Here is a 24,314-nt window from a genome sequence, read left to right as displayed (position 1 = left end):
TTTGTTCATAAACTGCAGTCCAAACTCATGGAGAGAGTTCATGTAAGATTTTTAAACTAAAATGAACAAGGCTCAAGGCTTTCCATTAATATAACCCTTAGGAGCAGCATATCAAGGTCAGGGGCTGCTACCATGCCTTTCAAAAGCATTTTAAAGCTAGTTTTTGGGAGTCTTGTTTCCATATAAAGAAGTCTTGTGTTTCAAAATAACTAAAGGCTACACAAATACATGTACAGCATCCATTTTTAAGGTGTGTGTAAGTTTGAACCACAGCTGTACTCTATAAATTATGCAACAACAGACCTCCATCTTTGGTGTATTCTAAATGGAAAGGTAGATTTAGAAACCTCTGCACACCTTCCATAACTGATGTGGTCCATGTATATTTTGTTCTTGGGATATATGCACTCAAGTAAAAGTATCTTGAAAAAAGTGGCCCTAAATTCCAACAGATTCAACTTGTTCAAAAGAACACGATTTATTGGAAAAGTACAAAGGAAAAAAAAATCATCATTTTTACAGACTGGTATGATTTCATGTTTTATATGAATCCATTCGCATATTTGTATTCAAGTAATACCTTAAAAAGCAAAAACAAAAAATCAATGCAGACAGCTTTATGTAACTAATGGTGCAGAAGTTTTAAAAACAATGACTGTGCATTAAGTTTGGCAAGCTAATTTCCTCCTGTTAATAAATCAAGTAAATTGTGTAGCGCAAAACAGTGTTGCCTTAATTTTATGGAAATGGTAAAGCTAGATGCATTCTTAAAAGCAATGCTTACCCTCAGGGCCAAATCCCATTATCCATACTTATGCAATGGTTTTTAGAGAGATCAACAAAACATGAAGCATGCAAGTAAGATAAATGGGATTCAGCTTCTATAACTAGCCAAGCATCTAAAGCTCACTGTTGTAAACAAACATTATCAAAATCCAAGTGTTCTTCTTTGTAATGTATTCCTTTGTCGTACCATATATTTGCATACAGTTATCTATCATTCAGTAGCTAAGGATGACACTTCAAGATGGTGCAATAATATAATTAATTTTGAAAACATTATCAAAAGAAATTAACAATAGGTTTTGCAATATTTTTCTTGGTATACCTGGCAAATGCCTATGGTTTAAGCAGAGTATACAGTCTGAACACTGTAAACATCCCAAGACCATAGCCATAAGATACATATGTAAACATAATATATGCTTAAAGCACCATTTACAAAATAAAAATAAAAATGTTAAAACTGTTTTTTTGTAATACAGAATGCCAAATGTGGTCATCCTCCCGTAGTACTCTTGTATACCTCAACTAACAGAATAAAAAAAATAGCTCTAAGTTTGCTCCCCCATTTTCCTCAGTAACAGACACGACGATAGAAAAAAAACTGTAAGGTGCATGAACAAAGGCCATTCATGAAAAGCGGCAAAAATCTTACAGGTAGAGGACATTCATTAACATCTGATAGAGCACACACCCACACACATTCATTTATGAATATCCATTCTTAACACATAGGTAACCATGCAGGGTTCATTTCAGAAAGCAGGTATACAGGTGGCACTGAAGTCATGGCATTAAAATGTTTCCTCATCTTCTTTACTCCTAAAAAAGAAGCCTGGAATTCTGGGAAGGCCTTAGCTTAGTGGCAGAGTACATGCTTTGCATGCAGAAAGTCCCAGGTTTAACCCCAGGTTTTTCCAGTTAAAAGAAACTCAGGTAGCAGGGATGGAAAAGACCTCTGCTTGAGTCCTTGAAGAACCCACTGCCAGTCAGAGGGGATGGTAACTGGACTAAATAGACCAATGGTTTAACTCAATGTAAGGCAGTTTCTTTTGCTTATCCAGTCTAACACTTGTATAGAAGCACAGGAACGGGGAGAAAGGATAAAACGAGGGATCAGAAAACAATTCCCATGCAACAGAATAGGAATTAAAGTAACCGGTTCTGAAATATGCTCCACAACTTGTTACTTCAGCTATTCAACCAATGTTCAGGGAATCAGAGTGCTAAAACAGTGCATTGAGGGCAGAACTGCCCAAAATTTAGCAGAAAGAGTATAATAAATGAAAACGTTCCCTTTCCTCCTCCAAAAAAAAAGGAAAAATATTTACAGTTGAAAAAGATGCAAGATGGGCTTGTTAGTTTGTATCTCTTGCAGTCCTTAAAACAATCAAAATTCAGTTCTGGAACCAGACCTTTTTTTTGCATCTTTTCTTATACTGGTAAAATAACTTTATTTAATTTCGTCTATTAAAATAGTTTGCGTAAGAAGGACTGAGAATACAAGCCAACTTTCCCCTTTTAAAAAACTGTGTAACAGAAATATCTTTCAGAAGTGAAAGGCAAATTATATTTATATAGGCTTAAAATATCCAAAATACAGAGGTGTTTGGAATGCCTTAAGGCATGTACGTGAGCCGATGAAGCTGCAGGTGTCACCCAATGCTGGCTAGCATCCCAACAGAAAAGCCTCAGGACTGGACCTCTGTGTAACTGGGTACAGTTGATTTTGCTGTGCAGAAACCCGCATGAATACGCCATCACAACTGAACAGGGCTGCTACCCCATACAACTATTTGAAGGAATCACTAACTTACCCTGAACATCTATGGATCAGGAAGGTGAGTTGAGATTTTAGAACAAACTGATAATCCTTTTGCTCACGTGCAGCAAATCTACAATCTTGATTAGAACTAGTGGCATGGGGAACTAAAACCTTGAGGTGAGAAGACTTTACTTTTATTATATGCAATTGACTTTTAATTCTGATCCTCAGCCCCATAGGTTTTAGGGCTATATCCTGCTTTGGTACATCAGTGAAATGAACCCTACCTTTATACCACCCGCATAGGATCAATACAGGATTTAGTGTTTCGATAAAATAAAACTAGGAATTTTTGTCATTTCTTTTCTTCTGTGTTCAAGCTGTTTCTAACAGTTTCCAAGGACATATTCATAGCTGCCTGAAGCATATCCTCTTCACTCATATCACCTCCTGGCAAAATAGAAGATAAAATGCATTAGGTTCTAAAATACAGCTATAAAAAGGGGAAATGTATATGTCGTTTCTCTTTTTAGATTTTACTGACTTCATTATACCTTTTCCCTGATAAAATGCTCAGTTCTTAATAGCAGTGTAGTTTTGTTTTTTTTAATTTTTCAGCATGCACCCATCTGCTAGAGAGTGGGGGTGGAAGAGTTATCCTGGCTACTGAGCATGTAACAAGAAGATCAATAACGACTTGCACTTGTCTTGATCCAACAAATAGAATATGGAGAATTCCAAGAAATAGTGCTCCATATCAGTTTCTTCCCTATAATGTGGCATGAAGAAAGAAATCAGACTTGCTTGCTCTGGAGATTAAACAGCATGTATGGCTGGGGTACTCTGGGCCCTCACTGGTGTTAGTATACTGTCAGCAACCCCATTATGTTTTATGGCTGCAAACCCCCCCCCCCAAAAAAAAAAGTAAGAGGAGAAACTAGTTATCCAAAGTGCCAACTAGTAATCAATGTATGTCAGAACTGAAGAGCCTGTTAATGTAGTTCTAACAATTTGTATTGTTTTGTTACACTGCTCTTAAATGATGGCTTTTTTCGGTAACTACAGTCATACCCCTTGCGAGTCGAACGTTTTGGCTCCAGAACGCCGCAAACCCGGAAGTGAGTGTTCCAGTTTACGAAGGCGGGTTATGCGGGTTCCCAATCGGAAGCCGCGCCTTGGTTGCCGAACATTTTGGAAGTTGAACGGACTCCCGGGACGGATTCCCTTCGACATCCGTGGTACAACTGTATATATCTCTAAGATTTCAAACAGTTTGAATAGTATTTTGTTTACACATCAATAGTTGTCTTTTACAGTTTTGATTCTCTCTAGATTGTTCCTGAAGAACTTCAGTTCTGAAATGTGTTGAGCTACAGCAAATATTCACAGTTGGCACTTCTGATAACTAGTTTCTCCTTTTTGCATTCTTTATAGATGCACCTGCAGTCACAGCTAATGATGAGTTAGTCATTGCTCTAGATTGCCTCTTGATTGACTAAAACACGAGGCTAGGCAGTTAGTAGAAAATACACAAACATGCACCGTATCATTCATTCACTTGCTAAACTATACAGATAGCCATACCAAATCTTCCCAAGTCAAGACTGAAATGATGACCCACCAAGTTAGAAAGGATTATTATTATTTTATTATTATTATTATTATTATTATTATTATTATACCCCACCCATCTGGCCACTCTGGGCGCTTCCCAGCAGAATAGTAAAAACACGATAAAACATCAAACATTAAAAACTTCCCTAAACAGGGCTGCCTTCAGATGTCTTCTAAAAGTCAGATAATTGTTTTTTCCTTGACATCTGAAAACATCATGTAGAAAACAGTAGGCAGAACATAAGGTAACACATATATGGTAATATGATAGAAGGAAAGTAATACCTGGATCGGTGACCAGTGTATTTGAATTTGTAACTGGTGCATCATGGAAACCTGGGTTCTGAACTTGCTGATGCAACTGCTGCTGTCTAGAACAGTCAATAATAGTTTTAAAAGTGGAATCTAAATATGCAGTTCTAATTTTGACTAAACAAGTTCTGTGATGTTGTAAAGTAAGGGTAAATATTCATTCACATACATACCAGTTTAAATAACACTCACAGCAAGATCTGCCCTTGGCAATGTTATAAAGGTCTGCTACCTGCGTTGGTCATTGCCTTCCCATCTTGGCTTTAAGAGTTTCATTCAATGCTGCTGTTGCCTGAGTGGAACAGATTTCCCATTCGCAGACCTCTGCTTGTGCAACAGGACATCTTCTTCCCATCCTCCCCCTGCTTCCCCCCCTCCAAATCTGCCCCAGGGCTTTGGGGGACCTTTTGGAACAGAATTCTGCTTGTGTGACATCAGATGCAAACCCTTAGTTTGCTTCATTTTCCTTTTCAGTAATGGAACAGTATTTGTGTTTAGATTGTAAAGTACTGACCTAACAAAGAGTGATGAGCTGTAGCAGTGCTTTTTTTTGATAGTCAATTATATACATTTTTAAAAGAAATATCTACCCAATTCTAAAATATTTATTAGGCAGGATGGAAAAACCTAGCCCAATCCTGTGCCACAACCAAGAATAAAATGAATCAAAAGCAACACACTGTTATTTTTGCTGCAGCAGACGAACACAGCTACCCACCCGAATGTTTTTACAAAGTAATCGAGACATCTACAGAATTGAGGAAGCATTTACTAGACAACCACTGATGTGAAAATAGTCTTGAATAAATTAACTGATCATAAATCAATCAAATGTGATGAGGCCCAGGAGAGGGAGTTAGAGATACCAGTAAAACACTGGTATTACTTAATGCAATGGCCAAGTAATGAAATACTTCTGGGACTGCTACGAACAAATCCCACTTTGCAGTGTCTACATTACTTTTCAAAATAGGCCTGTCTTCTCCGCCGCAGCTCTTCTGATGTAAGAGATTCAGAGTGGCTTGTAGCAGATGAATGTGGCACATTTTGTGTGCAAGAATCTGGGAAACCACTTCTAAGGCCACCTCCTAAAATTAAAACATGCACATACACCATTACTGGGATACAGCAGATTAAATTTAAAATGATTTTAATTTTCTACTCTTCTATTTACAGTTTTTCAGTGGTTTATAATCCAAATTCCTCCTAAAAAAATTAGCAGTATAAAAAAATAAAAACCACCACCAATCACCCACTGAAAGTCTTCAGAGAATAAAAAAGTCTTGCTTGTTGATTAAATTATTTTAAAAAGGATGGTGACAGCTGGGTCTACAGGGAGGGGGCATTCCAGGGGCGGCAATCTAAAAGAGCATTTTACCTTGCATACTAAGTTGAATGGCCCTACGGAGATCTGCTTCTTCATCCTCCATATCTATTTCCTGTCTGCTGAGAGCAAGTGCTTTTTGGAAATTCTCTTCATCTTCATCTAACATGCCTGTACCATCAAAGGGAGGATTAACATCTACAGCTGGTTCGAGGTCTGTTTTTTGTACCCTGCAAGGATTACAAAGTTAAAAATGGCTTCACTCTAACGTCAATGATTTCAAGTTCTACCACATTTTCAAAGCAGTGGGAAAAACATTTAAGATCTTTTTTAAAAAAAGATTCAAACTTATCTATTCCCCTCCCCCCCCAATAGCACATACAACAGTAGGAAGAGTAGAAAACAACATGAAGAATCTGATGGAGCTATTCTGAATAAAAGCATGCTAAGTATCAAAATAACTCTCAAGCTGCATTCCCAGCTCTAGCCCGGAACATAACAATTGAGGATAACAGGGAATGGGGTTTTCTTCACGTCAATAATTCTGGAAGAGGCAGGCACTCCCTCCACCAAGTTAGGCAGTGTTGCCACACACCTATTAAACTGCACTACACTTTGGTTAACTGAGTTAGGTTTTCTCCATCATAGTGACAGCATTCATTTCTTTATGAGTCACAACTGACGGCATTTATGTAGTCAAAGACAAGTGTTGTTTTGCCATTCTGGAAACCTGCTAAACAGGTAAGCGGAGCTCAAAATGCTTTGCTGACTTAAGATACGGAATATGGTTAGTATGAATCTAATAATTGAGGATGCCTTTCAACAGAGGTGTGGCAGGAGGAAAGATGGTGAATATTATCATGGGTGGGCTCTTTGGAACAGCCCTCTTTGCTTGGAATCCTTGGTAGATTTGCATTCAAATGGATAGCTATAAACCTAGGGAAGCATGCTCTTTAGAGTTTCTATATAAATGAAGTTTCCCTCACCCCCAGCAATGCACTATACAGACATAATGTAAAACTTGTAATTCCAAATTTGATATATAGGCAACCCCCGATTTGCGTGGGGCTTGTGTTCTGTGTCATAGCACACTTCCATGTAATTCAAAAAGCCTGCAAACACCCCATTCTGCCCCCACTACCTACTCTGCCCCCATTCCGCCTTCTTAGGGGCATCTTTTATTACGTTTCTGGGTTACTTCTGGGTTTGGTGCGATGCACATATACATGGTCAGACACATATTGAACACACGTCAATGGGGGGCTGCCTGTACCTTTTATTGTTCTTATACAACCTTCCCACTGATAAGGTGGCATAGGGAAATATACGTCCTATTTAGTATTGTGGAGGACAACAGCCATGAAGTTGGAAGAAGTGGCAAGTGAACACTCAGGGACAAGGAAGCTAAGAGTTCATCTCTAGCCTACACAAAAGTGTTTTGCAGATAAAAGCAGGCAGAGAGAAAGATGTTTCGAATTACTCTCACTCCTGCTACAAAAGGGTAGTTGTTATCTCTTACTGTATTTCCTTGCTTACTTTCAGAGTTCAATGTTACTCACAGCCAACGCTCAACACTGATTAAAATACAAGTTTTTATTTACCTTACCTCTGATCTCTTGATTGCAGTGTCTCTTCCCCAATCAATTTTGGCCGCTGCATCTGCTGCACCCGAACCATTTGCAGTAACTGGTCAGCCTCACAATCTGGAAGGTCACCCTTTACCACAAATATTGAATAGCCTGAAGAAAGTAAAAGCAAGTAGCCAAAATATGAGAGACCATAACTTATCAAGAAACATTACAAAGAAAAAAAAAAGAGGAGGGGGAATAGGGAAGAGAATAAAACTGTCATTTGCCAGTATTTTGCATTCTGTCTTCCCTTCATTATAACTAGTACACTTAGTGGATGTCATTGTTTTATTCATAAAATTGAGGAAGACAGACTTCTTGCATGAACATCATTGGTTGGCCTTTGAATTTTACTCTTGCTTTCAAATAACAGGGCTCAATATTTCAAAGTTAGCATTACCTTCCTGTTGTAACTGGGCCAGGAAAAGTGCAAGATAAGTATCAGATATTAGTTCTGGACCCGTCAAGAGAGAATTCAAGTTGAACCACTGTAATTTTAGAAAAAAGATTTCAAATAAAAGTAGTTAACATGTGATTTAGTTCATTTATTTTTGTACATGGCAAACGCCTACCTGCTCTATATGTAATTGCTATGAGTACACATAACTTTCAAGCATGAGTGAATGAACTGAGTACTGCTTATTGCCTGCTTCATCTGAAATTTCAGTAGGGCTGCCACTATAGCCTAATAAAGAAGCTGAAAATTAATTATCTGAATAAAGCTAAACTGATGCTTGCAAATAACTTCTGAATTGGTCAAAGCTCCAGTCGCCTCCAAAGTTTATGGGTGACCTGCAGTGAGAGCATTTAGTGGGAGCATTTAGTCGGGGGGCAGATCTAGGCTGGGCTCAAAGGAAGTGCCAGCCATGCATGGGAGAGAACTGTGCACAATGCTGTTTCTGATGCAGAAGTTTCTAAGGCCAGAGAGAAACTACGTTAACAATTAGCAACCACTGCATCAGAAATACAGTGGTAACTCGGGTTACAAGCACCTTGGGTTACAAACAATTCAGGTTATAGACTCCGCTAACCTGGAAGTAGTACCTCGGGTTAAGAACGGTTTCAGGTTAAGAGCGGACCTCCAAAACAAATTAAGTTTGTAATCAGAGGTACCACTGTACCATACAACAACTCTGGTTGCTTCTGTCTAGGAACACTGATCAATCTGTAGGTTAGGGGACTAATGTACTGAATAGACAACCCACAGAGAAATCAGCTGCAATGCTTTAATATCACAGAGGTGTCAGCTTTACTGAATAGATTTTGGGGGCATTCAGCCTTAGTGCCAAAAACTGGTTTTGAATTGGAAGAATGAGCAGGTAGAAGCACAGAGATCAGAACCTGTCAATCACGGCGTGCCATTTTGTTTGAACCCATCAACCCATTAGCAAATCTTTGGTCAGTCAGAAATCCGAATCAAATATTGCTAAACCTGATATGCAAGCAAAGACGAAGCATGAGAGCCTGAGGCTTGGTCCTGCTTCTTCTCTTAACATCAAACCACAACTTTGCTTTACTTCTAAAGCACCATATCAAGATGTTTTCCTGGTAATAGTCCTCTCTGCATATCTTATTCAAATATTTTGGCTTAGAGCAGTGTGAGAAAAGAAGGTTTGAAGTGTTGTTATTTATAGGGGCTAATATTGCCTTGTGTGTTATATACATAATTTCTTAACAGCCTATAAAAAGGCAGAGAAAACTGGACACCAGTCACAAAATAGCATCTACGAAAGCTGTGGGATTTGTGTATTTCCAAGGTATAACCTATTAGCAATTAATTTAACATTAAATTTCATTGCCACAACTAAACGTTCAACCTAGAACATCCTTTGACTGAACTGATACAGGGTGCATTTTTACATCTCCAATACTCTTAATGTTCCGGAAACTGTCATGCCTCATTCTTTGAAATGCTCCATCTCCTAGCTTGGGCACAGTTCACCATACATTTTCGAGTTTTGATTACGTCAGCCAAAGCGCTCATGCGATCTGTCAAGGATGCTTTAGCTGAGATTCCTGCACTGCAGGGGTTACAACTAGATGACACTTTGGCGTGTCTTCCAACTCTGCAATTCTGATTCTATGTAGCATGATTTGGCTGTTCACCTAGACCTCAGAAGAAATGAGCAGCACAACAGGCACCTACCAACTAGAGTAGGAGATGTCAACAGGTGACTAAATGTGTTGTAGGAGTTCATTTTTAGCAACCCCAACACTGTGTTCTGGCACTTTTGAACTGATTGCTCCCCTCATTTGTTCATCTTGCCTTTTTTGTCTGACAGACTGAAGACAGGGCGTTTGTTGGTGTACAGCACCTGCCATCAAATTTTTAACTGATGGGAAACCATTTTATGAAAAGCAGGATACAGTTTTACATAAATGCCCAACTAAACGTGCAGGCTTTGTTCATTTATTGAAGGCAGTCCAAATATCTCATGCTTCTGCTGAGAAAGACCTGTGTTCATGAACACTCAAGGTATAAAAATTTGTAAACCCCCCCCCTAAAAAAATTTGATGTTCTCACCACAGAGAACACATTATGACTGTAACTGCCTCGTGGAATGTAGCTGCCACAACTATTTGGAGCATCTTATTTTATATAACTCGTGACGTGGAGCATGAGCAACAGCTCTTCAACATGCCAGATTATCTTATTTTTATTCTCTCTTATTTTTAAGTGGCAAACACTAGCCCCATCTCCTCACAGGATAAGGTGTTTGTTTTTTAAAAAATGTAGGTCGCTTAATTTATTTATTTTAAAACTCTATCTCATTTCATTTAGTTCTTTGCATGCTTTCTTAAAGAAATCAACAATACAATCATCTCCCCACTCCTCCCAGTATTGGAAGATGCCGTCATGCAATTGATTTGAAAGGAGACTTAAAGAACTGTGGCCCAAAGGCTGGAACATTGCTGGGATGGCGACCTTCATATTATGCACATTTATGCCAAACTACATGGTTGTTCTGTGATGCAAGTAAACAGCTGTGAATGTTATTCAACTACAGTCTTAGGCTGTCAAATACGCAATTATAATACTTGGCCCTAAAAGCAACATTCTTCTGACACCCAAGCTTGACGCTAATTTTTAAACAAGAAAAAAAATAGAATGTCACCTGTTTTCCTAATTTTCGAACTGTAAACCAGTGTTCCTTATAGTTACAAATAAAAGATCTTTCATTTCTAAAAGAAGAAAAACACAATGTATGCAAAGAATTAATAGAGCTCGTATTTTAAAGGGGTTGGTTTTTTTGCTATCATTGGTGTCATTTTGCTATCATTTTAAGCATTTTATTAAATTCAGCTACAATTTCAATCAGATATTTGATCATTTAAATATTTTGATGGTTCAGAGAATTGAGATAGCACTCTTTTGATGATATTTTTGTATATATAAAGCATATATATTAATAGACACACACCATGATGTCATAAAGCAGATATGATGCCACGTACCATTCAAAGTCAGCATTCTGTGATGCCACAGATACTGAGATGTCATGAAGGCTCAGAGGACAAATGGACATGTAAGGCCTCAATAATATGAAAAAGAAAATGCTGAGGGGATAAAACCAGAACTTGATATACTAATTTTCAAAAGGAACTCTGAGGAAAATGATAGGGTTTCTTTTTCTTGCATTTTTTTTTTTTTTTTGGTATAATGGAAGCAGGGAGCTAAAAAGAAATTCTTACATAGGGTCGATCCCGAGCCTCTGATACTCTGGGCTGTTGAAGAGGATTAGTTCTAAACCCCAAACTTTCAAGGCATTGCTTATAACCTGTCAAAAAACAGCACTTTTCATGAGACAAACCAGTCAGTTATAAAATCTAAGCAATGCAACCATTTTAGCCACTATAAAAACAAATATATTGTTTTCACAAAGCTGGGACTGGAAAAAATGTAAGATTTATTAAAAGGAAACCACTGGGGTGAGAAAATTCAAAAGTCAACCTTCATGAATCTACATTCAGCAGACCACATATATAACACATTTAAGGGTGAATAACGAATACACAATTTGACGAGGAAATTCTCAAAAGGCATAACACTCCTGAACTGGTGTTATAAACAGCTATACAATTGTCACTTTGTTTTGTTTTGCACTTCATTTATGCCGAATGCCTGAACTGGATGTTGGCAAGCTATTGAGAGGCAATTTGCCTAATTCAGCAAGCTCCATAACTACAAAAGATTTCACTTTGTCCTAGCATGCTCTAAGATACAAAACAAAAACCACCCATGTTCTAAGCAGGTCAGGATATTTGCACAAGAGGTATACTATCCAGAATTACTATTGAGACCTTCCCAAAATACTTTCTGCACGTTTTTGAAGAATGTCAAATACATCTGATTTTACATTTTCAGTTCAAAATACAGTTTTTGGCACACACTTTTTAAAGCTGTTTAGGAAAAAGGCAGTTGGGAAATCACAGAGACAATTCACCTCAGACACCCTGTAAGAAATAGAATACCATTTAAAGCAAAGTGGAATTGTAAGTGGCAAGTGGCAAGTTGCATTTGTAAGTCTGCCAGTTTCAAGGATTTCTTTCTTCTTCTTTTTAACACTGGTGTTTTCTGTAGCATACATGTGAAGTGTGGAGCTCTCACACAGTCATGTACACGGATCTGAAGCTCCTGGCCCTAGTTATTCACTCAATATTTTCTTGGCACTAGTTACTTACTAAATATATAGTCCATCTTTTAGTCTGAGATACCCATGAAACAGCTTACAATGCAAACAAGAGAAGTGTTTCTTCAACGTGTGTGTGTATCAACACACCTTTCACATTTTGCATGCCTGATTCAGGAAACATCAGTGTAAACACTAAAATTGTTACAGAAGGCCTAGCACAACATGGAGCTGCAATTATCACTTTCTTGCTGCACCATTCAGAAAAACGAAGAAATATTTCCATTAAATATAAGCCTTAGAGGACCCACGGGCTGATCTATTTCCCGAGAGCACAAATTGAAGGGAATTATCTCACGTGACCAAACAAAATGAAATTGTATAACTGCATATTTCAATTGTGTAATAAAAGAATCATTCACCACTTTAATGCTTTTGCCACTTTGGAAGATACATGTAAACCACAAACCCCAAGTATGTAGAAGACTTCTGATTTAAAGGAAACGTCTATAATAACTATAAGGCTGCCTAAATGTTACTGAAAAATTAGTGGCATATAAAGATCAAAATTATCTGTAGGGTTGCAGCCACAGGGATCTGAACTGTCTCCTAAACAGGCTCAAAAATGTGAACATAGATTGAACTCTCAGTAAAACACACTGCATTTTAAAAATGTAAACATTTTACTTTTTTTAAGAAGGGAGACTACAAGGAGAATGCTTACTTGAATAGAGAAGAAGCCACTGTCATCCATGTTTCCAGAAGGCTGCTGTTCAAAAACAAATGGAAAAGGGGGAAGGTGATTAATCCATATTACTAGAAAGGCTTCGGGGCGGGGGGGGGGGGGGACAGAAGCTGAGAATGAGTTATGCCCATTCTTCACAATTTATTCATGCTTAAACATATTTTTAGTAAACCACAAACCACCCCAGGCAAATAAAATAGGTACTCAGGAAATATATTTGGTAGACCAATCCCATTTTAAGCATATTAAATTTGCATAGAACAAGCTGGTGAAATAATGCCAGGTCATCTGAAAAGTTTTAAAGGCTGTTACCTGTAAAAATGTTTGATACTCTTCACTAGAAAGTCCTCCTTCTGCCATCCTTATTCGCTCTTCTTCATCCAGTTGCTGTGCAATAGAAGACAGTTCTACAGGACTGAAATATTCCCCTTGTAGTAAGTTATTCAAGCAATGCTGGGCACACAGGGAGCCTTCTTGCTAACGAATGGAAATGTAAGAAAAGAAAAGAACGCCACAATGAACATTACAATGTCTTGCCATGGTTTCACTGTTCAAATGCTGGGGTTTTTTAAAGGACGTCTTTACTGAGCTTTCAAAAACAACATTCAAACAAGATAAATAATAAAGACACAAAGAACTATGGTTGTGTGGAGTATGCTATTGCAGTGGGAATAAAATTAACAGAAGGCTCCGTACACTTTTGCAGACATCATAATAAGATAGATTCTAAGAAAGGGCATTTGGAAAGTAAGAGTCACATATCAATAAGGTAGTCTCACCACACAGAGGCATATGTCATGGGCGGAAGGGTCTATGAACGTGCTATTTTTATTTCTATAGTGTATGAACCGAGACTATACAACATCAAAATGGTATTGCTTTGTGACCCCTTTTAGAACACCTGCGTCGGGTTAATGCTCACACAAGGCCATGCCTCACATCCTCTTAAACCATTCATTTCTTGAGGGACCCGACCTGATGCAGACTTCCAATGTTTGGTGATTTTGAGTCTAGCTGCTAGCTTTGCTAACTCCTTCCAATGGCCAGGAGAGCTAATGTTGGTTCCAGGATTAGAGACTGTTTTTTTTAATTGAAGAAAGATCAGTGAATATGGGCTGCCAATAAGCACACTGACCCTTTAAATTGCCCTGAGGACAGTAAACACATGTATTCAAATGAGGTTTGGGCCTGAATGCCTTCCCCCTGTACAGTACAGACCTCATGAAAGATCTAATTTGGGTTATCTTAAACTAACTATGCTTTACGTTGGAAGGTACCGAGAGGTATTAACTCAAGTTACACCTAAGGAATTAAGAATTCTCCATTAATAATCAGCACCAACTGCTTTAGCTGGAATGTTGTGTTTTTAAAAGGCTTCTGTGTTTTGTCACTTTGAGAAATGCTCTCCCTCTCTTGACAGTGAAATGGACAGGTCTAAAGACACGAAGTTGAACAGACTGTTTCTTCAAGAGCTTTTAAGTCACTTCCATTTTTATTATAGAAGCATTATCCAGCAAAGTCCATGCAAAGGTACATGTCACAAAAATTGTGCAACAGCAGAAGCCCAGTCCCAATCACTTGAGCTTTTCTGAATTGCCTCTTTAGGCCTTTCTTCTCTTGGCCAATCAATCCCACATATTTACTGTGCAGCTGCTAGCAAACTAGGCCATGCATAACAGTGTTGCACATATTGGATTCTGTGTCAAAATATGCACATCAACTGTATTATATAATAAAGTTTACCACTGCTATTGAAAAAAGTATTTTTAATAATTTGGTCTCCTATTAGGCAGACTGAGGTACAACTCCATCAAGGACTACTGCCTAATGTCAGCAGGCACGTGAATAGCAGTTAACATTGTCAGGCACACATCTATTCATAAATATATGGCATTGGAATTTTCTCTCTTCTTCAATGTGGTTGTCATACTTGATTGAACTTCCCAATGCCAAATATGCCAATGGTCACAGGATACAAAAATATTTAAGTCTTTGGGTCAGCAATCTTTTGAGTCATATTTACAATCAAAGATTGAAGGGTCAGCAACATTACCTCTATCCACACAAGCAATACTTTCAGCCAGCCCAAATCCATTTGCAGCTCCTTCTCGTCCCTGCCTCTGTAGGGAAAAACCTGCCATGTGGACCATCAGGTGCCAGAAGGGACTGCTATACAGTGGACGTTTGGGTTGCGAACATGATCCGTGCGGGATGCACGTTTGTAACCCGCAGTGGTGCATCTGCGCACGCGCGGGTTGCAATTTGGCGCTTCTGCGCATGCGTGACCGCCAAAACCCGGAAGAAACCCATTCCAGTACTTCCGGGTTTCGGCGGTCCGTAACCCAAAAAAACACAACCTGAAGCGTCTGCAACCTGAGGTATGACGATACTCAAGTATCCTTCCACCATCTTTTGCCGCATCTTTTTAATGGCTTGCAACTGTGGCAAGCTACTTTGACTAAATAGTGGGCTATAGTTAAATTAGTTGCTTGCTTTCTAACCCAATCCTCCTCAGCAGGAAAAGCAACAGAAGCTTTAACACAATCACTCAAATATTCCAGGGATTGCCATGCTTCAATCACTTTTGTTGCTCACAACAGAAAACTGAAAAAAAGAAATACAGTGGTGCCTCGGTTTAAGGGATGCGGGTGGTGCTGTGGTCTAAACCACTGAGCCTAGGGCTTGCCAATCAGGTCGGCGGTTCAAAACCCCATAACGGGGTGAGCTCCCGTTGCTCAGCCCCTGCTCCTGCCAACCTAGCAGTTTTGAACCTAGCAGTTCAAAAGCACATCAAAGTGCAAGTAGATAAATAGGTACCGCTCCGGCGGGAAAGTAAACAGCGTTTCTGTGCGCTTCTCTGGTTTCGCCAGAATTAGCTTAGTCATGCTGGCCACATGACCTGGAAAAACTGCCTGCGGACAAACATCGGCTCCCTCGGCCAGTAAAGCGAGATGAGCGCCGCAACCCCAGAGTCGTTTGCAACTGGACTTAACTGTCAGGAGTCCTTTACCTTTTCACCTCGGTTTAAGAACAGCCCTGTTTACGAACTATTAGGTATATGAACTCCGCAAAGCTGGAAATAGTGTTCTTGTTAGCCAACTTTACCTCGGTCTACGAACGGAAGCCGAACCGTGGAAGGGTACTGGTGGTGGGAGGCCTCATTAGGGAAAGAGCGCCTCGGTTTAAGAATGGCTTTGGTTTAAGAACGGACTTCCGGAACGGATTAAGTTCGTAAACCGAGGTACCACTGTAATCATCATCACCTCCCGTACTAAGACTGCAATCATATGCACATCTACCTGAGAACAAGCAAGACTAACCATGGTTGGGCTTACTTCAGGATAAACATGTATCGGATTGCACTGCAAGTGTGACCATAAACAGAGGCTCTCTAAGAGTTCCAAGCAGCTCGCCACCATGCACAAACTACTACACAGGCAAACAGAGGGATTTATATAATGAGGACAGAGAACTTCTTGTGGTTCACAGCTGAAGAAGGTATTAAAGAGCCTCTTTCCCCATTTCTTCGCCTGCATGGGAGAAAGTGGATAAAAGGCATAATTCTGGGGATGGGAGAACAGTACTTGGCTCAGGAATATACTAAGGGACAAATAGGAAGCCAGTGGTGACTTGACTGAATCTTTTGGGCTTCAATTGTTCAATTATACTATTGAGTTCAGAATGAAGTAGCAAACACTTCCCAACTTCAAGAAAAGTGTTGATGACAGAACATTTTCATTCAGCCTGTATATAGGGCTGCTTTGCAAAACAACAATGACAATATCACATTCCAGCTTAGAAGTTGAGGAAATAGGGTGTGCACAATGTTTTGTCAGAAAGAATGTGTGTAGGATGATGTATCTTTGAGACATATAATTATATTTGTGCCTTTATGCAATCACAACTGATTTAGCTAAAAGGCTTCTATATCCCTATGTCTTCTTACTTCAGAAAATAGAACATGAGCTCTGCATTTAAATTTCTGAAAACATTTCATAGAAAGTTTTTTCTTTTCATGGAAGTGGAATCTTTTTTGAAGAACTGTTTATCATTAAAGTGGAGCTCAAGTTTGCTTCTCACGCTGTCAAGCTGGACCAATGCTCTGGAGCTGCTTTTTGGAAGGCATAAGAGACAACAGCTGTAGAAGGGGATACTGAGTAACCTCATTGTGTACAGAAGTGTTTTCCACATATGTTTGCTATAATCTATTAAACTGTACCCCAAACCCTGGAGGGGGAGTTAATTTATAAGAATATTAATAAAGTTTAAGACCTGGAAGGAATATCAAGATGAATCTAGTCCAGTTTCCACTGAATGGGGTGTCACACAGAGTGTCTGACTAGAAAAATATATTTCTTTTAAATTTGCCTCAGTCCTGAAAAAAGTTACAACATTTCAGTCTGAACTACCTTGCAAGGTTGTTGTAAGAGATCAAATTAGTTAGCCCATGAATGGTACAATGAGCTCCTTGGAGCAAGGACAGGATATGAATGTGGTAAATTATTTCCAGACAATTAACACAAGCAATACAATATACTCATCAAGCTAATCAAGTTATGTTGTACCAGAAGTGAAATGCAGGAGTGACCAGGATATATCACACTTGCTTATAAGTTGATAAGGTGACTGCACCTTGGAGGCAAGCATGTTTGCCTTATCACTAGTAGATAACATGAAAAAATGAAAGATGAAAAAAGTTGTGCCAAAAGCAAAGAAAGTCATGTGCAACACTATTATCAAATTATTTTTAAAATCACATGTTTTCAAAATAGCAAGCTGGTCATATGTTTAGGACAGAAAAAAATTATTTAATACTGTACAAGTAAAGTAGCTAAGGCACAGCAAAGATACATTATACAGATGTCAGTGGAGTGGACAATGTTTTGAACTAAGCAGCGCCCTTCAAACTAGGATTGTGACTCACCCTTGTCCTTCAAGCTGAACCACCACTTCCCTATTTTGTACTCCCTGCCACTAGCAGCAGGGTTAGTTGCCCCGCACTTGCCCCACCAGGAAGGAATAAAAAGAAAAACACTCCTCTGTGCCACCCAGCTTACACTTATATGAACATCTTTTAATGGGGGATTAGCCATTTCCAATGATCATTAGTATCCTGTCAGTAGAAAAAGGAGGAGGACAAGAGTTTACTTCGTTATTTTTTTTAGACTTTCAAGATCACCCTTCCTCTAACAAATACAAGGGTGATCTCGAAAATCTCTCTCTCTCTCTCTAAACATCCCCACCTTTCAAGCGATAGGACACAACGATAGTATAGAAATATAGAGTGGCTGAGGCAACCCAGCCAGATGGGTGGGGTATAAATAAAATTATTATTATTACTATTACTAAGAGCAGAGATCATAAAAGCAATTAGGATGGATTCATACCCTCCAACATTTTCCCGATGAAAATAGAGACGTCCCATTCCATGATGACAGTTTCACTATTTATACCCCACACATCTGACTGGGTTGCCCCAGCCACTCTGGGCAGCTTCCAACATATAGAAAAACATAATTAAACTTTTTTTAAAAAAAAACAACCCACTTCCCTATACAAGATTGCCTTCAGATGGCTTGGAGGGTCGTATAACTCCATAACTCCAAAATTTCTCCAAAGAAAATAGGGACATTCCGCCATACCCTCCAACATTTCTCTGATGAAAATAGGGATGCCCTAAGGAAAAGCAGGACATTCAGGGATCAAATCAGAAACCGCAACGGCTTCTGTAAATCCGGGACTGGGTGTCCCTGGGAAACAGGGACCCTTGGAGGGTCTGCGGATTAGGGAACTCCTTGGGAGAAAAGCGATGGCAAACCTAGACAGCATCTTAAAAAGCAGAGACATCACCTTGCCAACAAAGGTCCGTATAGTAAAAGCTATGGTTTTCCCAGTAGTGATGTATGGAAGTGAGAGCTGGACCATAAAGAAGGCTGATAGCCGAAGAATTGATGCTTTTGAATTATGGTGCTGGAGGAGACTCTTGAGAGTCCCATGAGCCTTGTTGCTGTGCAACTTCCATTCATTTCGACGGGCACTACTTTTGTTGGACTGCAAGAAGATCAAACCTATCCATTCTTAAGGAAATCAGCCCTGAGTGCTCACTGGAAGGACAGTTCCTGAAGCTGAGGCTCCAATACTTTGGCCACCTCATGAGAAGAGAAGACTCCCTGGAAAAGACCCTGATGTTGGGAAAGATTGGGGGCACAAGGAGAAGGGGACGACAGAGGACGAGATGGTTGGACAGTGTTCTTGAAACTACCAACATCAATTTGACAAAACTCCGGGAGGCAGTGGAAGACAGGAGTGCCTGGCGTGCACTGGTCCATGGGGTCACGAAGAGTCGGACGCGACTAAACAACTGCTTAACCTGCCCCCCCCCCACTATGTGCCACTGAAGCGTCCCAAAACGAGGGCCCCCTTCGCCCCTCACACAACCGAAGGTCCATAAACTTGTGTCCAGGGGGAGAGGCTTCCCCAGGCGGCTTCCAATGCAGCCCCTGGAGCGGCCAGGCGGACGGCAAGAGCCGAAGCCACGCGGCTTCCCCCTCGAGCCTCCCCTCTCTTCGCAGACAGGCCGCTCCCTCAGGAAAGCCTCTCCCGCTTCCCCCACAGGCCCCCCCCGGCGCCGCCACTCTCGCTCCGCTTACCCTCTCGTGGAAGATGGCCTCCATGTTTATTTGTCTCCCACCACCACCACCACGGCCGCCGCCAGAGGCAGCCTCCACACCACATGACCTCCGCCCAGCCAATCCAAGCTCCGCCCCGTGACCCGCTGCAGCCAATCGCTGTGGCTACCGCCCCCCCCCTCCCCTCGGATAGGCTGGGCTTCGCTCTCTCCCACGCCGCCACCTATCTCTATGAACGCAACAATCGCCCCAAAGAGGTACGCGAGGGGCACAGAACGCTCGCGGCTACCCCGGGCAGCCTTCACTTCCGGTTCCGATTGAAAGGGGAGGGGGGAAACAGAAAAGTGCGGTGGGAGAGAAGCGTATAGACGAGAGGTTCCCTTTCGACGCCGTGCTTTGAGATAACCCTGACGTGCCCCTCAGGAAATTGATCTTGCTCAGTCGATGGGTCAGCGCCATCATAGTAGAAGTGTGCATGCACTTGTTGTTGTTGTTTAGTCGTTTAGTAGTGTCCCACTCTTCGTGACCCCATTTGGTCAAACTCATGCTGGTAGCTTCGAGAACACTGTCCAACCATCTCGTCCTCTGTCGTCCCCTTCTCCTTGTGCCCTCCATCTTTCCCAACATCAGGGTCATTTCCAGGGAGTCTTCTCTTCTCATGAAGTGGCCAAAGTATTGGAGCCTCAGCTTCAGGATCTGTCCTTCCAGTGAGCACTCAGGGCTGATTTCCTTAAGAATGGATAGGTTTGATCTTCTTGCAGTCCACGGGACTCTCAAGAGTCTCCTCCAGCACCATAAATCAAAAGCATCAATTCTTCGATGAAAGCTTATACCCAGAACAAACTTACTGTAGTTGGTCTCTAAGGTGCTACTGGACAATTTTTTAATTTATTTCGATCATAGTAGAGTAACAGTTCGAGTTGGGGGTTGGGAGAGCCTTGAGTTCCCAACAGTCTTATCCTTTATATAATTTATTTTCTTAACCCTAATTAGACTCACACCAGCTGCTGCCCTTTTCATATCTATCCACTATTTCCCTCCTTCCTTGACAGCTGCACAGCTCCTTTTCAGCTTTTCAAAAACAAAAGCGCAGTGTGTTCTACTCCGAAAGGGCATTTGTAGCAACATTTTGATCCCTACTTCAATGTATATATATTCACTGGAATGTCAGGGAGCAAGTACTAATGGGCTTAATATGGTTTACTCCTGAGTGGACACAAACAGGATTGCACTGTATAAGACTGCAACAGTTGCCCTCCAGAAGTTGCTGAACCACAACTCCCATCAGTCCCAGTGATGAGAATTGTAGTACAGCAAAACCTAGGAGGCGACAGGTTCCCCACACCTTCAGTAGACAGGCTGGAAAAGAAGGGAATAGTACATATCCTTAAAATAAGGGCTCTATTGCAGAGATGTGTGAGAGAAAAATAACAGGTTGCAGCCTTAGATGCGTGTTTCATAGTTGTACCTGCCACTGCTACATCACAGGTTTTTCAAGGGCCTATCAAAAGTTTATCAAAAAAAATTGGAGCTCTCTGCAAATATTAATGAATTCTGTATTCATCCATAGAAGTCAGGATCCTTGTGAGGATTGATGAGAAGTGATTTGCAGGATGGGGTGGGCACTTTATGGCATATGGTTACATTGTTATTAACTGTACATGTTAGCCTCATTGAATAGTTATGCACTTTATTGTTCAGTTACAAATTTTCTTTATTGCTTCATGCTGGGTCTACACTGATCTAAAAAACGCTAAGAAAAAGTTACGTATACTGTATAGCTCCCAGAGCAATTTCCCATTGACTGCTGTACAGCGCCCCCTGGTGTCACTTTTTTATAACACATTATAACTCACCAGTATAGATTAGGCCTGTCTTTATTTTAAAGCTTGTGTGTTATTGCAACAGAGTCCAAGCATTTTAGGTATTTTTATCCTTCAGAAACTGCTGCCATCTTTGCACATGTTGCGAGAAGTTACGGTATTTTTGCTGCAGTCCCGTAGGGCTTCAAGGGCACCGCCATTATGGTGCCAGCTTGGGTCCCCATGGAGCTATCACAGTACATGAATTGCCCAACTCTTTGCAATGAAACAGGGAAGCAGCGTTCTGTTAGTAGAGTGTGGGTTTTTGTGCTGAACCAATGGTCACAGACACATGACCAGGTGCTTTCCTTTGGCAGTTCCTTCCCCAGTTGTATGATGGCCAGGGTACGATCTGTTTCATCCAGCGGTATATTGAGTGAAACCGCCACTGCTCCAGAGTCTCTCTGCCACCAGTGCCGGCTGCTGTTTGTTTTTCCTTTGGTGCGTAGAGCACTGGTGGCAGGGACTCAGGAGCAGTGACAGGTTCATTCATGATATACCACTGGGTGAAGCCACCATTGCGGTCTGGCCCTCATACTGGTCCAGGCAATGTATTGATACATCGCCCAGGCCTAACCAGCTATTTTCAGTGTCAGGCAAAAACTTCTCTTTTTCCAGGCTTTTGATAGACTATGATGATGATGTTTTGCTGTTAGCTTTCTGCTGCTCTTGGGAGAGGCACAGGAGAGAGGGTATTATTTCCTGTATTTTTAATGGACTGCACATGTTTTTGTATGAACGTATCAACATTACAATGTATTTTTATTTATGCTGCAAGTCATTTTGAAATTTCTGTGAAACAAACAACTAACAAGTCAAATAATAATACTCTGAACATGACTTTGTTGGTTATCACCCATTTTTTAAAACGCCAAATGTCTCTTTGAGTGGAATGTTAAGACATTTTTTGTTTTAATGGAATGAAAAGGGCCCTGTCTGATCTCCCCAGAGAAGGAATTCCACAACTGCAGCATCACCACCAAAAATGGCCCGTATCTAGCATCTACCAACATTGTATGGCCAACGGAAGTGTGCCTGAGAGTAGGGTACAAGCTTGTTCATATACAGAGAGATAGTCCTTCAGGATTGCACTTTAACTGGCTGGAAAGTGCCCATATATTTCTTCATTTCCTCATTTCATTTGATAACACAATCACACACTTATAGATACAAGTTTAATTATCTGGAAGCATTTCTCATTTAATACATTATCGCCATGTGACTTCTTCTCCAGGTTTCAATTCCCTGTGGAAAGGAAATAGAAGACCACAGAATTAGGAATGAATTATTCCAGAACATAGCTTATAAATGTAAAATACGTTCTGTTAAGTAATTAGATGCTTTGTAACTGATTTGGAAAGCAAAATCTAATTTCTGTACTGTTATGTCCACTACTTCTCACAAAGTCATGAATAAAAACATCATTAAAAACCACAACAACCTTCAAATCAAATTTGTGTAAACGATTTCCCTTTTGCCTTTTATTTAATCAAAGGCATTTAGGTAGTTGTCATTACCCCTCACATCTCCTCAAATTGTGTTCATGACTCATCCCCCTAAGCACTTTATACAAAACTGACTATCCCATTTTATCTTTGAATGAAACCTATGAAATAATTAGGCTGGGAGACAGAGATTGGCAAAAGGTTACCCAGTGAGCTTTACAGCTGATTGGGGGCTGAACCCTAGCTAACTGAAATAGGGGAGATCCACTGCAATGTAGCACAAGCAACCTGCGAGTTGATATTGTGCAAATGGTTGCACACAAGCTGGTCACAAAGTATAATTTCAGTAACAGTGGTTGGGCAACATTTTTCACAAGCACAGGTCACCCATTTGTACAATTTGTACCTATTTCTGGGGGTTGGCAATAGAAGTGTCGGCCACTTCTATGTTCTACTGAACCTAAGAAGAGCCGGCTGGATCAGGCCAATTGCCCATCTAGCCCAGCTTCTTGTTCTCACAGATCCCTGTGAGAAACCTGCAAATGATCCCAGAACAAGAGCATTCTGCCCTCCTGCAGTTTTCACCAACAGGTATTCAGAAGCAGTACTGTATCTGACCATGGAGGCTGAACACTGCCATCAGGGTTAGTAGCCACTGATAGTACTATCCTCTATGGATTTGTCTAATCTTCTTTTAAAACCATCCAAGTTGGTTGCTCTCACAGCCTACTATGGGAATGGGTTCCACATTCTAGTGTTACGAGAGAGGGAGAAAAACCTTTATCAACTTTCTCCATGCCATGCAATTTTATAAACATCTATCATGTTGCCTCTCACTAGCCTATTCTCTAAACTAGAAAGTCCCAAATGCTGCAACCTTTCCTCCATCCCCTCCATTTTCTTGCAAAATATAATAATAAAAGTAGTAATAATAATGGTGTAGCTTTCACTTAAGATCCAAACCCCTATTTTCTTTACATGAGTGTACAATCTTATTTATATGATTTAATATGTTTATATATTTCCTTTCATAATATTACTTTAAAGATTAAGTACAAACATAGATAAATAATACTACAAAAGATTAAAAAGATAAAAGAAGCAGTTAAAAACTTAAAGCAAACTAATAATTGCTTGACTGCCAAAGGCCTTTGCCTGGTGCTTCGATTTATTTATTTAATAAAATTTGTATATCAATTGTAAACTAAGTGTCTAAACAGTTAACAAAAATACAGTCATACCTCGGGTTACAGCCGCTTCAGGTTGCGGACCGCTAAAACCTGGAAGTACCAGAACGGGTTACTTCCAGATTTCGGCGGTCACGCATGCACAGAAGCACTAAATCGTGCTTTGTGCATATGCACCAAATTGCACAACCTCAAGGAACAGCGGGAAGGCTGGGTGCAGCCTTTCGGCTGCTCCCTGACCTGCTCTCTGGGGCTGGCGGTGCGGGAAAGCAGCGCTTCCCCCACCACCAGCCCCACAACCTCGGGGAGCAGCGGGAAGGCTGTGCGCAGCCTTTCGGCTGCTCCCCGACCTGCTCTTTGATGCTGGCGGTGGGGGAAAGCAGCGCTTC

General features: G+C 40.5%; 1 protein-coding gene and 1 long non-coding RNA gene across 4 annotated transcripts; both read right to left on the bottom strand.

Moving 5' to 3' along the window:
* Positions 1-453: 453 nt before the first annotated feature.
* Positions 454-19,578, bottom strand: ATXN3 (ataxin 3). 3 transcript variants are annotated; one of them, XM_080991832.1, is made up of 11 exons: positions 19,453-19,578; positions 13,115-13,279; positions 12,782-12,826; positions 11,120-11,205; positions 10,543-10,609; positions 7,827-7,914; positions 7,405-7,537; positions 5,853-6,028; positions 5,436-5,562; positions 4,448-4,533; positions 454-2,998 (listed from the first exon to the last, which is right to left on the bottom strand). In XM_080991832.1, exons 1-11 carry the CDS (start codon positions 19,474-19,476, stop codon positions 2,904-2,906), a joined length of 1,092 nt encoding a protein of 363 aa, XP_080847958.1. In that variant the 5' UTR covers positions 19,477-19,578; the 3' UTR covers positions 454-2,903. The 3 variants fall into 3 exon arrangements, with proteins under 3 accessions (XP_080847958.1, XP_080847956.1, XP_080847957.1); XM_080991830.1 differs by having other exon boundaries at positions 13,115-13,275; positions 19,453-19,556; XM_080991831.1 differs by having other exon boundaries at positions 12,782-12,823; positions 13,115-13,275; positions 19,453-19,556.
* LOC308470525 lies at positions 7,962-10,536 on the bottom strand. The gene is made up of 2 exons (XR_013982463.1): positions 9,229-10,536; positions 7,962-9,096 (listed from the first exon to the last, which is right to left on the bottom strand). It is a non-coding gene; the product is annotated as an uncharacterized lncRNA (long non-coding RNA).
* Positions 19,579-24,314: the final 4,736 nt, after the last annotated feature.

This window comes from Podarcis pityusensis (genome assembly GCF_964106645.2).
Source record: "Podarcis pityusensis genome assembly, chromosome: 1".
In the NCBI taxonomy this organism is placed as follows: domain Eukaryota; kingdom Metazoa; phylum Chordata; class Lepidosauria; order Squamata; family Lacertidae; genus Podarcis; species Podarcis pityusensis.
This window is presented reverse-complemented; position numbering and strand designations above follow the sequence as displayed.

Coding starts and splice junctions, on each gene's coding strand:
- ATXN3 (XM_080991830.1), bottom strand. CDS start 19,537: ATGTGGTGTGGAGGCTGCCTCTGGCGGCGGCCGTGGTGGTGGTGGTGG. Junction 6,029..7,404: donor CTGCAATCAAGAGATCAGAG/GTAAGGTAAATA, acceptor TAATCCTTGCAG/GGTACAAAAAACAGACCTCG. Junction 4,534..5,435: donor AGACAGGCCTATTTTGAAAA/GTAATGTAGACA, acceptor TGACTGTTCTAG/ACAGCAGCAGTTGCATCAGC.